Source organism: Drosophila erecta, unplaced genomic scaffold (genome assembly GCF_003286155.1).
Source record: "Drosophila erecta strain 14021-0224.00,06,07 unplaced genomic scaffold, DereRS2 tig00000000-arrow-pilon, whole genome shotgun sequence".
Taxonomy (NCBI): Eukaryota; Metazoa; Arthropoda; class Insecta; order Diptera; family Drosophilidae; genus Drosophila; species Drosophila erecta.
In genome coordinates this window covers 17901726-17916406 of record NW_020825194.1, presented here as the reverse complement: position 1 = coordinate 17916406, position 14681 = coordinate 17901726, and the positions used below count along the sequence as shown (strand labels likewise).

The following is a 14681-nucleotide window of genomic DNA, read 5'->3' as shown; positions in this document are numbered from 1 at the left end:
TGCCCTTAAGGATACGCGTACTAGATGAGTATTTGGTTTATGATTTAGTTTTATTTTTAGGATCCGGTATATCCGTGCACTGCAGCTCCGCAACCTTGTGCTGGATGGTCTGCTGCAGAAGGCTGTGCTGCTCCAGCAGATTCTCCAGCTCCTTGATGCGAGATCTCTGCAATTCCAGAACCTTGGTGAAGTTATTTGTGGCTGCGGACTCGAGCCAGTTGGTATGAGAATTATTCTGTTGCTCTTTACTCGTGTTGGGATTTTGCTGAGCATCGCTATGACTCTGCGTCTTGCTATCTACTGTATTCGCATCCTCCCCTGCGATGGTGTTGCATTTATCCAAAGGACCCTCCTCCAGTACCAGAACGTTGGTCTCGTTCGAGGATCGGCAAACTCTGTAATTGGGCTTGTCGATCTCCGGGAATACAGCACGTTCGTTGCATTCGGTCAGATCGGACTCCTGAACACAAATCTCCGGAGGCGGAGCCATGGGACGTTGCTTGGCCGGAGAGCAGCATGAATCTTCATAGTCATTATTTCGGGTGCCGTTCATAAGCAGCACGTTGATAGCATTTGACGTTCTTCTCTCGCCGCCCCCACACGTAAAGTTACTTGAATTAGTGGTATAGCCGGCAGAGAAGCCCGTCGCTGAGCTTCCAGTTTGATGGCTGAACGACGCGGCCATCCTGGGTCGACTAACAGGGGAAGAGCTCTGAGTCTGCAAAGTTACCGTTGAGCACTGCACTTCCTGATCCTTCAAATGCTGGGTAATGCAAGCCTGGCAGCATTCGCTCTTCAGCTCTGGCTTTTGCGATGTGGTTTGCTGTTTTATCGAATTCGTAAATCTGTTGTTTCCTCGTGAAGTTGGCGATACCGGGTAGTTTAGACTACAAGGCGTGGTGCGGAAATCATCTGCTGGAGTCTTCAACTCCATTGACCTGAAGGCTGGACAAGTAAGACGTTCACAGGATCTCGGATTTTTCGGGGTACTTTTTGAAATATCCTTCCTTTTTTCCTTATTTATACTTTCTTGGCTGCCTGATTCTTTTAAAGATTCTCTCGCTTTCTTGATCCCTTGCATTGGGCAGAAAGTGCAGGTGCAACCATCACAGGTGCAATTTACAGCTCCAAAGGACGGTCTATTTACCCTTGGATTTACTTTGATAGGAGGAGGCTTTTTGTTGTCTAAACCGGTGGCCCTTGGCGCCTGTGGATTAGGATACTTCTGTCCCATTTGGGTGTACGTATGGGGATTACTCGGGAACATACTGTTGCAGGTGTTTCGAAAACGACAGTAACCATTAGTACATCTGTTTGCGCTGCTAAACTCCTGCCTCTCCGAACCCAAACTGTGTTTGCTTTGGTTCTGCGCTCGCTCGATACCCTTTTTGTTGATGAGATAGCCACGGCCGGCGTCCGAAACCGAAGAGCTCCAATTCTGCAAGCCAGCTGGAGCCCTTGCCCGGCCAGCAGCACTACACGAGCTCTCCGATTCCGAGCCGTATCCATGGCTGTCCAAGTGGGAGGCGCAAACGCATCCGTGCCGGCACAGCGACTCAGGGTCCACGTCAAAGCTGCTGAGGTTGGCCAGGTTCTGCCACCGGCGAGCCTCCGACATGTTACGTGGGTAGACGCAGTGCTCACCCGGTTCCTGGCCACAGATTATACAACGACGATGCATATTCCAACGGACAACCAGGACAGGAACGGTAAAATTTTGAATTTTAACTACAGGAGAATTTGTTGAAGTCCACAATAGGTATCGGAATGGCTTCTTACCCTTTCCTTTTTCATTTTTAATTGCGGTGATGGTTATTAAAAAAAGGGTTCTATTGATACAAAAATACAATAGAAAAAAACCGCGAATGTATAAATTGGAGTGTGACCTTACTTTCTTGCAGCCCCACTTGTGAGGCGTTTTGGCATTTCGTTGGAAAAGAGCTGCGCTATCTTCGCAACTGTTTAGTTTAAAAATAGTAAATGCAACGAACTTTTGTGTGTTTTACTGGCCCACTTTTGATGACACAGTCTGGCAGTTGATACAATGAGCTTGCCAACCGACGGTCTACCCATGGACATTACTGCGAGCCCCACTCTGGCTGCCACGAGTCGCGGCCAACTTGAAAAGGTGCTGGCTATGCTGGTCCTGGGCCTCGGGAGTCTCTTGTCCGGAATGCTGCCCGCCTTTATTTCGGAGCGGAATCGTCGCCGCTTCCCGCTGACCACATCCCTGCTCCTGTGCTTTGGCGCGGGGATTCTGCTGGCCACCGCACTGGTTCACATTCTGCCCGAGGTGAGCTGGGGCTGCGATCGTGAGATGGTGCAATTTGATAACCTGTTGACTTACGAATGCAACAGGTGCGCGAGCAAATGGACTCGAAATTCGCTGAGGTTGCCATGTGCGGCGGGTTCTTCATCATCTACTTTATCGACGAGTTCATACACTACTTCTTTGGTGAGGCTATTCAGCACACTCATTCCCTGGCTGCGGAAACTCCGGAAACAGAGCCTGCAAGACGTCCCACCAATGGCAATGGCTATGGCGCAGTGGACGAGCGAGCGCCCCTTTTATCAGCAGAGCCCAATACGTCGCATAGTCATTCACACCACCACAGGCAGTAGGTTTATTGCATTTCCGTGCCCACACCCAAAACTAATTGCTTTGTGCTTCGATTAAGCAGCGTTCATGACCAAGATCACCCGGCCACCGCATCTGGCTGTAATGACGCCAGTGTAGAGGACGCCAACGCCCGCATCTGCCATACCAGCCACACGGAACCCTGCGCCCAATCCATGACCGGCACCCTGGGTCTCTTTGTGGCTCTGTCGCTGCACTCTGCCATCGAAGGACTTGCAATCGGCGTCCAGAATTCTTCCACAAAGGTCTGTGCCGCCTGCCTTGACATAGTTAGACTAGATCAGCTATGGTGCGCAATCTTAGGCAAATATTGAAGCAAAGAAACGCGCGGGCTTAGTCCAATTAGATAACCGAAATCTGCTTTGTCTCGTCTTAGGTTCTATTTCTTCTTGGGGCCGTCGCCTGCCATAAGTTCGTAATGGGCTTTTGTCTAGGGCTCGAGTTCCGCTCGAGTCCGCGGACGAGTTTTCGCGCCCAGTTCGTCGGCATTTCGGTATTTGCCCTAGGAGCCGTCATTGGCATTGGCCTGGGCATGCTTATCGTGGATGTGCCCGCCACTTGGTCCAGCAAAACTCTGCCTGTCGTTCAAGCTCTGGCGGGAGGCACACTCTTCTACGTCACCGTCTGTGAAGTGATACCCCGCGAGAAGGCGCGCTGGCACTCAAACTCCACGAGACGATGGGCGGGATTTGCACAGTTCGCAACTGTGCTCGCCGGCTTTGCCACCATGTGCATCATAAACTTTTATCTTTCTGGTGCGTAGAATGATGGCATATATTTTCACTCATGCCATTGCTGACCTATTTTCTTCACCCCATTGCAGATGAGGAATAGGAAGCTTTTCTTTAAGAAATCTTCCCATCGCCGTGACATAGTGTGCCGCTATTTAAGCATAGAAAACTTAGGATAATATTATGGATTGGCAGCTGTTAATCTCTTGTATAAGACTTGTTACTTGTGCATTTCCAACGAAATGGCTTGTTAAAAAGTGCAACCTTCTCGTCTACATTTATATTTTTTCTTCCTCCAAAGTTGATGTTATTTTTTTATGCTTTTATTATATGTAATAAACCTTACAATTAAGTTGGTAATCAAAAAAAAAGGGCATCCTTTTTTCTTTTTGATTAATATTACTTAGCCAATCATAAAACGTCAATCATTTTATTAATTTCTGGGAACATCCTGTCACTGTTTTAAACGAATTAAAACAACATCTATGTAACTACATCTCTATATGTATGTAAATAGGCATATTTGTATATATATAGTGTTTACCTAATCGCGAAATGTTGGTTGGTTGCTCTATTGGTGGTGTATGTGTAAAGAAACGGGCACACATAAATAGCTAAATGTTGGGTTGTTTGGTCTCTGATCTCTCATTTAAGGGCATTTAAGGAAACTGCTCTTAGATTTACGATTTCAGTGCTATCAGCGCAACATATTTGGGATGGGAGGGGATTTACAATTACGTGAGATGGGTAGATTAGATCTTATACACTTAAACCAGTGCATATGCGTATCTTATCATTCACCTTGATCTTCATTAACAATTTAATTTACAATAGAAACCAAAAATTCTTGCCGAGCTCAGATGCTTTTATCTGCTGACCTGCGTTGAATCGCCAAACTTAGAACATAAATAAATCTAGTAATTATAGCTCCTCCTTCGCCGCCGCACTAACCCCATTCTCATCCTCGTCCTCATCGTCGTCTCCCCATTCGCTAATGAGACTCTTGACCTTGTCTACGCTGGCTGCTTCACCTGACGTCGCTTCATCACCTGCTTTTGCACTTTCTAGTGTCGCCTCTTCTGTTGTTACTACATCTTGTGTCTCGTTTGGTTTGTCCTCGTCGGCTTCCTTTTCGTCTGTCGTTCTAGTATCTTCATTATTTTCGGCTACTTTTTCCGTTACTGGTTCATCAATCTCCATTTGGTCGGTGGATAGCTGCGTAGGTGGCACCAGGTCATCCTCGTCCGTTACTGCTCTGTCTAACGTCTCTGTCGTCGCAGTCTCTTCAGGTTGGACAATGTCCTTCTCCTCATCTGGTTTCTCGGCCTCGGCAATCAATTCATCTAGCAGTTTTTTGTGTATGTTAACGGCCTCCAGATGCACATCATCTTCGCCCTCCGCGGCAACTACCGCCTCGCTTAACTCCGTCACGGGAACGGAATGCTGCATAGGTGAATCTTCTTTGATAAATTCCTCTTCGTCGTTTTCAAGCTCATCCTCTTTCTTGATCTCGACCTCTGACTTTGAAGCCTTCTCGTTCGCTTCTTCCGAGCCTAGATCCATTTTCTCGGGCTGATTATTTATATTAGCGTCAGGGTCAACTGCATCATCCGCACTGGTGACAGATTCCTCACAAGCCTTTTCTACAGCTTGCTCTTCAGGTCCCTTGTGCAGAGACTGGAGAGCCAAGTCAATATCATCTTCTTCCTCTTGTACTGTTGGCTCAGGATCCTTGGCGGCTAGTTCGGATGCAAGCTCTGTGGTAGCGGGCTTATCGTCGACATCGTCATCGTTCTCATCCTCCGTCCAGTCGCCGGTAAGCTCCTTAAGCTTTTCACTGATGGCATCGCGCGACTTATCCAATTTGGGCTGTAAGGAGGACTGTTGTAGATGTACTTGCATAAAAATGTTTAACAAACTTACCTCCTTGTTGCTTTGTTCTTCAGACTCGGCTATAAGGTTTTCGGCCCATTCCAGATTGTCAACGGACTCTTTGCTCTCATCAGCAATATTCTTTTTCGTGCTCTCCACAGAGTCGGCAGCAGCCAGTTCGCTATAGATTTGACTGTCATCATACTCCTCTTCGGTGCCGGCCAGGGATTTTTCATCGGCCTCCTGCTTGACGGGCTCCGCATCTGGGTCACTGAGCACCATTACCACACCGCCAGCAGCGGCGCCTGCTTGCTGTTGGTTAAGCTGTGAGAGAATCTCTTTGCGCTGCTCATCAGTAAGCTCCACCTCATTGCCATCGGCGCCCACAAATTTAACTTCCTGCTGCACCTGATCAACATCCTCCTCTTGCAGTTGCTCCTGGTGAGCTTGCTGCACTGTGATGGCACTGGTGGCTGGTAGACTTATGTCCGAAAGGATTCGCACTTTGCCAGTCTGCTCTTGCTCTGGTTCTTGTTCTTCATCTCCTTCGGCCTCATCCTCCTCGTCTTGCGAGCCGAGGAACTCCTCGTCCGTTTCATCGATAATGCCATCCTCCAGGGCCTGCTCCTTGTGGTAACTCTTCATGTGCCTGTACAGCTGTAGCTCTTGCTCGAACACCTTGTTGCAGTAGATACACTGCTGCTTGTTGTCGTCCGTGTGCGCCTCGTTTATGTGCGTCTCCAACTCCCCCTTGGTCAGGTACGACTGGTTGCATAGCGCGCACTCGGCAAAAGTGTACAGCAGCGACTTGATCTGGTGCTCCATATACATGTGGAAATGCAGTTCCCGGTTGTTGACAGACCTCCAGCCGCAATGCTCACATAGCGCCGGATCAATTGTCTCTTTGTGCGTGTTGATCAAATGGCGTCGGAAACCTCGGTACGACGGAATGCTAATGGGTCGTCCGTTTACGCCGCACCTTAGGCACAGCCAGGGGCCTGAAAGAGAGATTTTTATTAATAGTTTTTTCTCTGGAATCATCTCTTTCCTTTTGGTACACTATTATCTATATATATTTTACTCACCAGTAGTATTCTCTGCTCCCTGAGCAATCAAGGCGTGCATTGTCTTACTGTCAATGCGTCTTTTCTGGGCTACGGTTGTATTTGCTGGTGGATTCGCCACAGCCGCAGTAGCGGTTGACTGCGTGGTTCCGGATTTCTGCTGAGAGCTAGCCGCCTTCTGCTGCGCTGTAATTAGCGGCGTACTCTTGTCGGCTTTGAAAGACACGTGCAATTTCTTGTGTGGCGATGTAGAAGCGGATGCCTGATTTACCGGGGGTTTTACTGTTGCTGGAGTAGATTTTTCTGTCGGCGCTGGTGGAGTATTGGGCATTATCTTTAGCTTGATGTTTTTGTGGCCCTTCACAATGTGTGGATATTGGCGCAAGACTTCGGCAATGATCTTGGTGTGATTCAGCTTGGCGTTGGAGGAATCCTTGACAATTATTGTTGGGGTCTGGCTGGGTGAGTCCTGCTTCAAGATAATGGTAGTGGATCCGTGCTCCAGCTGGGTCTGTGTACCCTGTGGGGATTGCTGCTTAGATGTTGATGGCTGTGGTGGCATATCGTCGTCATCATCGTCCCCCGCATGAACATCATCATAAAGCATTCCTCCATCGTACTCAGGATCGTGATCTCCATACTCCGCAGCAATTTGCTTGCGCATCCGTTGTTGCTCAGCGAATTCCTTAACCTCTTCCAAGCTGGGCTTCTTGGATGGCGGCGATAGCAGGCTTGTCTGTGCTGGCCTCTTGTTGTTGTTATAACCCTTTCGCAACTGCTCGAATGGAGACGTTGGCTCCTGCTTGACATTACTCTCTGCATATTGTGAGCGATTTGTGCCACCAGATGTTCGGATCATTGTGTTGCCAGTGGGCCCGCGCTGTGTGTTGGCCCGTTGCGCGATGGGAGTGGCGGAATTTCGCGATTGTGGCGATGGACCCAAGACGCGCTGTTGTGGAAGACCCGAACTGGGCTGCCCTACTGTGCGCCGGCGAATCCCCTTCGGACTAGGGGGCTAAAGAAAATAAAAAGTTACAAAATATGTAAGCAAATGATGACGTGCCACCACTCACCCGTTGCTGGCGATTAACGTTCTCCATGGTGCGGCGATGCGCTTCTAGCAGCTTCAGCAACACCGTCATGTTCATTTCCTTGGCGGTGCGCAACAGTTTGCCGTACATTTTAAGCTCGAACTCCAGAGTGCCTGTGTACATGAAGTTGACAATGGGCACCACCACGTCCGCCTGGAACTCGTTGGGCATAATGAGGGCATCGTCGACGATCTCGCAGGTCTGCTCCAGCACATTGAAGTAGTCGGTGCAGGCGCTGAGCACCAGACGATGTACCTTTAGCTGTGAATTATCCCGGAACTGGAGCGTTAGGTCGCAGTAATCCGTTTTGTTGAAGAAGTTCTGCAGCTTCTGCAGGAAGAAGACTCCCCAATTGTCCACCTTCACGGACTTGACTTCACCCATCTTGCTGTGTCCTTGGCTAGTGGCCGTGCTCTCCGTTTCCGAATCCTTATCGTTAGCCTCCCCGTGGTTTCGCTTGCTGTGGCTTCAGGGCGCAACTGTACTCCAGCAGGGGTAAGGAGTCGGGAAGGGCGTATTGGGATGGGCCGTGGGTCAGTGGGGAACCCGAGAAAGAAGCAACACAATAACAATTAGTAAGTATAGTATATTCTGATGTTATTTTCAAATGGACGCCCATTGATTTTCGGTTATTCGGCTTATTTTGCTCTGCCGCCACGGCGCGAAATGCAACTCGCAAATATCGATATACGCTTGTGTACGTGTGCCCGTTACGCGCGCGTGTGTGTGCGTTGTGCGCGTCGCCAGGCTTTTTTTGTATTATTTTTCAGTAATTGTTCATTGTGCGTAACTCTGCAATGTTTTTCCGTAAGCCCACCCTTGGCATCTTTAGGTGGGTGGCATTTTTTGAGCCCTTTTGGCGCGCCTGTTCACTTCACACAACAATGGTTTTTTTGGGGCACACACAAATCACTTTGATCCCAGCGGCTTATATACTACGTGTCTTTTGATTGAATTTCAATTTTCGAGACGAACTCCGTATAATTGCACTTTTAATACATACATTTCCTTGTATTGCACAGTACTTTTACCGGACAAATTATAAATTTTTTTCCAGAGTCAGGTCGCCATATTCTTTTCCATTCATCGTTAGCGTGACAGGGTTGTGCTCGGCAATTATCGATATCCATGCGATAACTGCAATCCCATGCATATCTTTATTAAGGTGACGCAAAAGAATATAATTTTAAACATAAACTTTAATAATATTTAAATCAGACTGTATGGCTTTGGCAGATCAAGCTCACTTAACACAACACAAATATTTATAATAATTAAATAACTGAAACTAAACTAAATAAACTTGTACTTCAACTATTGATACTTGAAAAAGTGACGTTTTAATGTATCACATTACTTGCGCCACCCTTCTTTGCAACAAAAAATATCGGGTGGGCAGCTCGTCCACCACGAGACGTTAAAAAAACTTCGATTCTATTCTGCTTGAAGTTTTTAACCAAACATAATGAGTGGTCGGAACCGGGGGAAAGGAAAGAAAGGTGGAGGAGGACCCTACCGCAATGTCAAAGCGAATCACAATTGTGCCCGCAGCTTTGCGCAGCAGGCCAATGAACTGGCCAGCAGCAGCAGCAGTGAGACCGACAGCTCCGGCTCGGAATCCTCGGGAAATGGAGCCCAAAATGATCTCGGCCAGCCGCCAGAATTCGCGGTGGCTATGTGGGACCTAAACCACTGCGACCCAAAGAAGTGTTCGGGCAGGAAACTGGCGCGCCTTGGCCTCATTTCAAATCTTCGACTGGGTCAGAAGTTTCCTGGTCTTGTCCTCTCGCCCGTTGGTCAGTTGTGTGTAAGTCCGCTGGACCGGGATGTGGTGGCCTCTTCGGGCGTGGCCGTCATCGACTGCTCGTGGGCCAAGCTGGACGAGACGCCCTTTGGCAGGATGCGCAGCCCACATCCGCGACTGCTGCCCTTCTTGGTGGCCGCTAATCCCATCAACTATGGAAAACCATGCAAGCTTAGCTGCGTGGAGGCCATCGCCGCCACTCTATACATCTGTGGATTCGCGGAGGAGGCTCGCTGGTTTCTGGGCAAGTTCTCATGGGGTCATGCCTTTCTGGAGCTAAACGACAAGCTCCTGAATGAGTATGCAGCCTGCAAGAGCAGCGATGAGATTGTCAAGGTGCAGAATGAATATCTGGAGAAGGAGCAGCAAGAGCGGGATAAGCCTAGGGATCTCCGCGACTTCTATCCCACCAGCAGCAGTAGTAGTAGTAGCGAAACGGAGAGCGAGGACGATGATAAAGACGCGACAGCGAAACCGAAGAAATAATCTTTACAAGGTGCTGATATTTATTAGCATTACCATTAGCTTATGACAAAACATTTTACTTGTGTTTTAATTTACAAACCAGTTGTTGGGAGCAACTACAGAATTATTGCAAACTGTTTTGATGAAATATTTACTTCAAGTCAAGAAGAGATGATTGCCTACTGTGCATTTCGTACGTACTCGGGATCCACGTTGATAAAGTTGCTCATGCTGAAAAATATTGCGCTGTTCTTCACAAGGAATTTGAGGAAATCCTGCAGGTGCGCGAGTAGGTTCTGCATAGACTGCTGATCCAACGCCGAGTAACTGAGCATGGAGCCGAGGCGCACGAACAGACGCAGCAGGTGAAAGGATCCGTACAGCTCGGACAGCGGTGTGTCCGGATGTTTCTGCATTACATCCGCGTACTGGGTGCGTTCGAATTTGTACAGCAACTGGGAGCCCAGCATTACATTGAAGTACTCAACAATTCCGTCGAGTACATCGTTTATAGCAACCTCCTTGCTGGCACTGGTCGATTTCACGGACTTCTTGTGCGCCAAATACTGCTCCGAAATCTGCTGCACGGTAACCTTGGCGGGCAGCTCGAGTAGTTTGTGCTCCCGCACCACCGCATACCAGTCGTCGGTCAGATAGTGCTTTAACTCGTCGGGTATCTTGATCTTTACCTCCACCTTAGATGCGTAGGCCTCCTCGCTTTCCACACATGGTGCGGGATCCGTGGTGGGTGTGGATGGAGTGGTAGTGGACACCAAAGCCTTTTCTGCCACATCGCTTCCTGTAAGAGAAGGGCGTTGCTCGCTCATTCTTTTCTTTTTCGGCGCCACCGGCGTTGCAGCCTCGTCCTCAGTGGTCTCAGCTGCGGCGGGGTCCTCCTTCTTATCACTCGGCGTACCAGGTCTTGCTGTAGATGCCGTCGATTGTGTTGACTTTCGATGGGCCCGGCTGGTTGTAGTGGTGCCGGTGCTGTTAGGAGTCGTGATGCCAGTGCTGCCGGCATCCGATTTGCTTCCCGGTCCGGCGCTGCTTGTCGGTATGCTGCTAGCGGTCGATTGCGAAGTGTTGCTATCCTTAGAGGGCGTCGAGGCACGAGATTCGTTACGCATCTGTTCCATTTTCTTGGCTTTGGCGCTGCCTATTAAGGAAGCAGCTTCATGTATTACTCCAGCAGATAAGTGTGAAACTGAACCCACCTTTCTTATTGTCCTTCTTGGAGCGCTCGCCGCACTGGCGAGCCAGTTCCTGCCGGCGCTTGACGTTGTCATCGTTGTACTTGAGGACTCGACTCTCGGGCACCCACTCGTCCCAGCTAAAAGAGAGATGGGTTTCATGCAGATCACTGTGCATACTAGTAGGCTTGCTTACTTTTTGCTCCAGCCCGCGTAGTGGATGTAGTACTCAACCGGCGTCGCATCGGGTTTTGTTTTCAGAACCTTAGCCTCGTAAATAAGCGGGCCGTGGAAGCACAGAACCCGTTCCCCTGCAAAAGGCGCCAATGTGTTAGCTTAAATTTATACTTCAGCTAAAATTATGGCCTTACCATCCACGAAAATAGTGTTTGCATCGGTCCCCGTGCTATAGTTTTCCACTTTAGCGGGTTTTACTTCTCCCATTTTATTTTCAATAATAGAAAATTAACAAATCTTAGTGTGACCGTGCGACACGCATAGGGCTATCGGATGCGAAAGTACCGATGCATTTATCGATTATTTACAGGGTATTGTTTAACTAGATATAAACAATGGTGATTTATTTATGGCCTATGTACAACAAACAGTCTGTTTTCAACGGTAAATTGTTTTGAAAACATTAAGTCTAGTGCTTTGCTGTGGACGGCTGGCTCTCCTGCTCCTCCCAGGGACGTGGACCGCGTTTGTTCTCCCAGTTTTCTATGTCCACGGACTTAACTTTGTCGTACTCCGACTCCAAAGTCACATCCTTGCGGTTCTTCATGTTTACTCCGTACTTTTTCATCTCCTCCGGCGTTACCGGCTGCTTCTTGGCGTACTGATACCTGTGAAGGGTGAATACTCATGGGTTTGCCAAGGATTTTCCGGGGATTCCTAAGTGCTTACCTGAGGTTCGAGAACTGCTGTAGTCCGAAGGAGCCTGCCACCATCATGATGAGGAAGGGTATGCCATATTTAAACGACTTTCGGGTGCTGTAATAATTTAATTTATCCACGAGCGACATTGTTGTTATTTTGTGTTATGACATTTTGGCAAATGCGGCTACACTGCAAGTTAAAATCGAAGTGTGACCAGTTGCATGATAACGCTGTACTTTTGGCGGCCAATTTGAACGTAAATTTCTTATCAAATAGAATGTACATAGTTAAATTAACCTGGCGTTAGTCTACAAAATTATTTAAATAGTCTGCATATGTGAGCTTCTTAAGTACTAACAAAAATTTTTAAGACTTAAATTGTTGGATCAAGAAAAGTTATATTTAATTTGGTACACAGCACTTTATTTTAGGTTTTAGCCACACACATTAGGCGCCTATGTCAATCGTTTGTGCAGCTGGCGTCGTCTGTGAAAATAGTTGTCCTTGAATCCAAATCGAAAGATTTGTGGTCCCTGCCAAGTGCGAGCAATTTCTGAACAATTTCAAAACAGGCATTGTTTTCCGGCGCACGCCTAATGGCCACAATTTGCATGAGGCTTGACGATAAGTTCAAGGTCCCCGTCGTCTCTTTGGTTTTCAAATAATTGACACTGACAAAGTTGAAGAGCGCCAAAACGCTGTTCACATGCACACGACATTCGATCCGGATGCGGATCACCTTGGCCAATTGCAGGCTTTGGCAAGGCAAGTAGCTCGCAGCGAAGATTTCCTTTTGCTGCCCACAGCTTTAACCAGTTCGCGATCGCTGCGGCTTCATTCACAAGGAGCCGGCGCCAATTGAGTCATCAGCGGCCCCTGAGAGACTGGGATAGTCCCACACCCCTCCCCCAATAGATTGTATTTCAGTTTCCAGTGCACCCTACACACTGTCTTAAAATTGAGTGATTTGCCAGCAGATATAAAATCAATACCATTTAAAAATCAAGATCAATACCGATGTAACAATGATCTATATACTTAAGAAGTCAATCTTCTCCGACAAACCGCCGCAAATAAATAAGCTGATTTTTGTCTGTGTAAGCCAAACCCAGTCGTCTATGCCCCTCAGTCCGGATTAAACTTTTCCATACTATTTTCGCCAAATATGGTTGCGATTTTTCTAACAAGATTGCGCACTTGTCTGAGCCAAGCCGAGTGATACACACTCATGAACTTATTTAATTCGCGTATATTTTGGAATTATGAAAACTTTGGTTTTCCATAACTAACACATGTCGACGGTTCGGATTCGATGGCCATGATTTCGTTTTCGTATTTAGCAAGTTGCTCAGACTGTTTTGCTATTTTACAATGTTTTTCGACGTTTTCTCAAAGGTCTTCTCCATGTCTATGTCTTCTTCACCCCCTGCTATATGTTTTTGTCTTTATAAAAATATTGATCTAGTTTTCTTTCTTCAAAACTTGTTGTTTTCAATGAATACACAATTACGTCATTTTGTGGGTGTTGCTTGAGTTAATTTTAAAAATTTCAACAACCCGAGTGCCAAATGTTCTCCAAGATAAGAGAACAGCAAAAAACGGAATGAGTAAATGGGGTTATCAAATTGGTTTATATTTATAGGTTTATATTTAAAGACGTTGATTGCATTCGGACATGCATATATAATCTGCTAAATAGTGCGATAATTTTTAAGTAACCTTAACTAAAAACCACTAGCTCAACAAGTTAAAATTGCTTCAAAGGAAATATATAGAGGTTTTATAATTATTTTTTATTTATTTTATTATAATTTGTTACTACGCATATTTATTCAGCACTTAATATTGAATTTATGATTATCTTGTTAAAATAAAATACATTTACTCCCTTCTTTTAGATTTTGAAAATGATTCAAGCACACGTTTACGTTTTAATTGATTAAAAACAATTAAAAACAAAACCGATTAAAAACAAGCAATCTAGGAGGGAAAATATGCAAATCAGCAGATCGGAATCACAACGATCTTGAGGAAACTGAATTAAAGTCATTTTCACGTATTGCAATTTAAAAAGCTATGATTCATGGGGGCATTTTCTTGCGAGACAGTTACAAAACAACGTATACTTTCATATGTGACATTTATGATTGCCAACAAAATGTTGTTCCGTTCGCAGACATGACGTTGAAAAATCTATAGAAATAGAATTTAATATGTAGAGCAGAAAATAATAATCTGTAGACCTATGGTGGAAATACGTATAACTACGTGAAACAAGATTTTTTTGGCATATCAATAACTGAAAATTAAAAATAGAAGTTGAGAACATCAAAAAGCAAAACAAGAAGATCCTCAAACCCACACACTCGCATCGGAAAAACACTCGGCACACGATTGCCTGAGTATTGGAGATATTTTGCAATGGGCGAAAACACTGGGTGGAAAGAGCTTTTCAAAATATGGGGAAATTTTCAAAAATAGGCCGAAAGAAAAGCGTTCGCTTTGAACTGAGTGGGCACCAATACATGCGCAGTAAACAGGTGAAAGCACCTACCAAAAGGATCGGAAGAGAGAGGATAGGAAAAGAGAGAAAGCGGAGAGAGAGAGAGCGCAGGCGCCGGGCTTGATGGTGTGGGAATAAAGTGTAACTGTATTGGACATTCTGATCTGGTGCTAACCGTTACACTGACCGAAACTGGATACGAATATAATTGAATTAAAATACAAAAGTTGACTTGTGAAAGAAATGTGGTATGAGCTTAACAACTTAAAAACCTATGTTAACCTGAGTTCCAAATTATCGTGTTTGAAAGAAAGCATTTTGGGCATTACATATTCAGCTTCTCAACTGCCGTCATGCTTATTATTCTTTGTAGTATTCCTTTAAAGAGGAAAAACCTATATAAATCCATTCAGTTCAGTAGTTTATTCATTATTCAATAGCAAT

At 46.3% G+C, this 14681-nt stretch overlaps 6 protein-coding genes across 8 annotated transcripts; 2 read left to right on the top strand and 4 right to left on the bottom strand.

Annotated features, from left to right (window-relative positions):
- Nucleotides 1–31: 31 nt before the first annotated feature.
- On the bottom strand, nt 32–1798 carry LOC6553163. The gene is made up of 2 exons (XM_001979987.3): nt 1780–1798; nt 32–1651 (listed from the first exon to the last, which is right to left on the bottom strand). The coding sequence occupies exons 1-2, from the start codon at nt 1792–1794 to the stop codon at nt 38–40; spliced, it is 1629 nt and encodes a 542-aa protein (XP_001980023.3). The 5' UTR covers nt 1795–1798; the 3' UTR covers nt 32–37.
- Nucleotides 1799–1902: 104 nt separating this feature from the next.
- LOC6553164 (zinc transporter ZIP1) lies at nt 1903–3732 on the top strand. Of its 2 annotated transcripts, none has more exons than XM_026975672.1 (5): nt 1903–2293; nt 2359–2618; nt 2682–2883; nt 3015–3393; nt 3462–3732. In XM_026975672.1, exons 1-5 carry the CDS (start codon nt 2045–2047, stop codon nt 3470–3472), a joined length of 1101 nt encoding a protein of 366 aa, XP_026831473.1. In that variant the 5' UTR covers nt 1903–2044; the 3' UTR covers nt 3473–3732. The 2 variants fall into 2 exon arrangements, with proteins under 2 accessions (XP_026831473.1, XP_026831472.1); XM_026975671.1 differs by having other exon boundaries at nt 2679–2883.
- A 16-nt stretch (nt 3733–3748) lies between these two features.
- On the bottom strand, nt 3749–8546 carry LOC6553165 (centrosome-associated zinc finger protein CP190). The gene is made up of 5 exons (XM_015154687.2): nt 8400–8546; nt 7379–7875; nt 6327–7320; nt 5293–6239; nt 3749–5238 (listed from the first exon to the last, which is right to left on the bottom strand). The coding sequence occupies exons 2-5, from the start codon at nt 7778–7780 to the stop codon at nt 4291–4293; spliced, it is 3291 nt and encodes a 1096-aa protein (XP_015010173.1). The 5' UTR covers nt 7781–7875; nt 8400–8546; the 3' UTR covers nt 3749–4290.
- Nucleotides 8547–8749: 203 nt separating this feature from the next.
- Nucleotides 8750–9737, top strand: LOC6553166 (ribosome biogenesis protein TSR3 homolog). The gene has a single exon (XM_001979990.3). The coding sequence runs from the start codon at nt 8862–8864 to the stop codon at nt 9684–9686; it is 825 nt and encodes a 274-aa protein (XP_001980026.1). The 5' UTR covers nt 8750–8861; the 3' UTR covers nt 9687–9737.
- On the bottom strand, nt 9692–11375 carry LOC6553167 (nuA4 complex subunit EAF3 homolog). 2 transcript variants are annotated; one of them, XM_026975670.1, is made up of 5 exons: nt 11227–11375; nt 11052–11166; nt 10880–10995; nt 10582–10821; nt 9748–10464 (listed from the first exon to the last, which is right to left on the bottom strand). In XM_026975670.1, the coding sequence occupies exons 1-5, from the start codon at nt 11297–11299 to the stop codon at nt 9845–9847; spliced, it is 1164 nt and encodes a 387-aa protein (XP_026831471.1). In that variant the 5' UTR covers nt 11300–11375; the 3' UTR covers nt 9748–9844. The 2 variants fall into 2 exon arrangements, with proteins under 2 accessions (XP_001980027.1, XP_026831471.1); XM_001979991.2 differs by having other exon boundaries at nt 9692–10821.
- Nucleotides 11285–11952, bottom strand: LOC6553168 (cytochrome c oxidase assembly protein COX16 homolog, mitochondrial). The gene is made up of 2 exons (XM_001979992.3): nt 11762–11952; nt 11285–11700 (listed from the first exon to the last, which is right to left on the bottom strand). Exons 1-2 carry the CDS (start codon nt 11878–11880, stop codon nt 11502–11504), a joined length of 318 nt encoding a protein of 105 aa, XP_001980028.1. The 5' UTR covers nt 11881–11952; the 3' UTR covers nt 11285–11501.
- Between the last annotated feature and the right edge of the window lie 2729 nt (nt 11953–14681).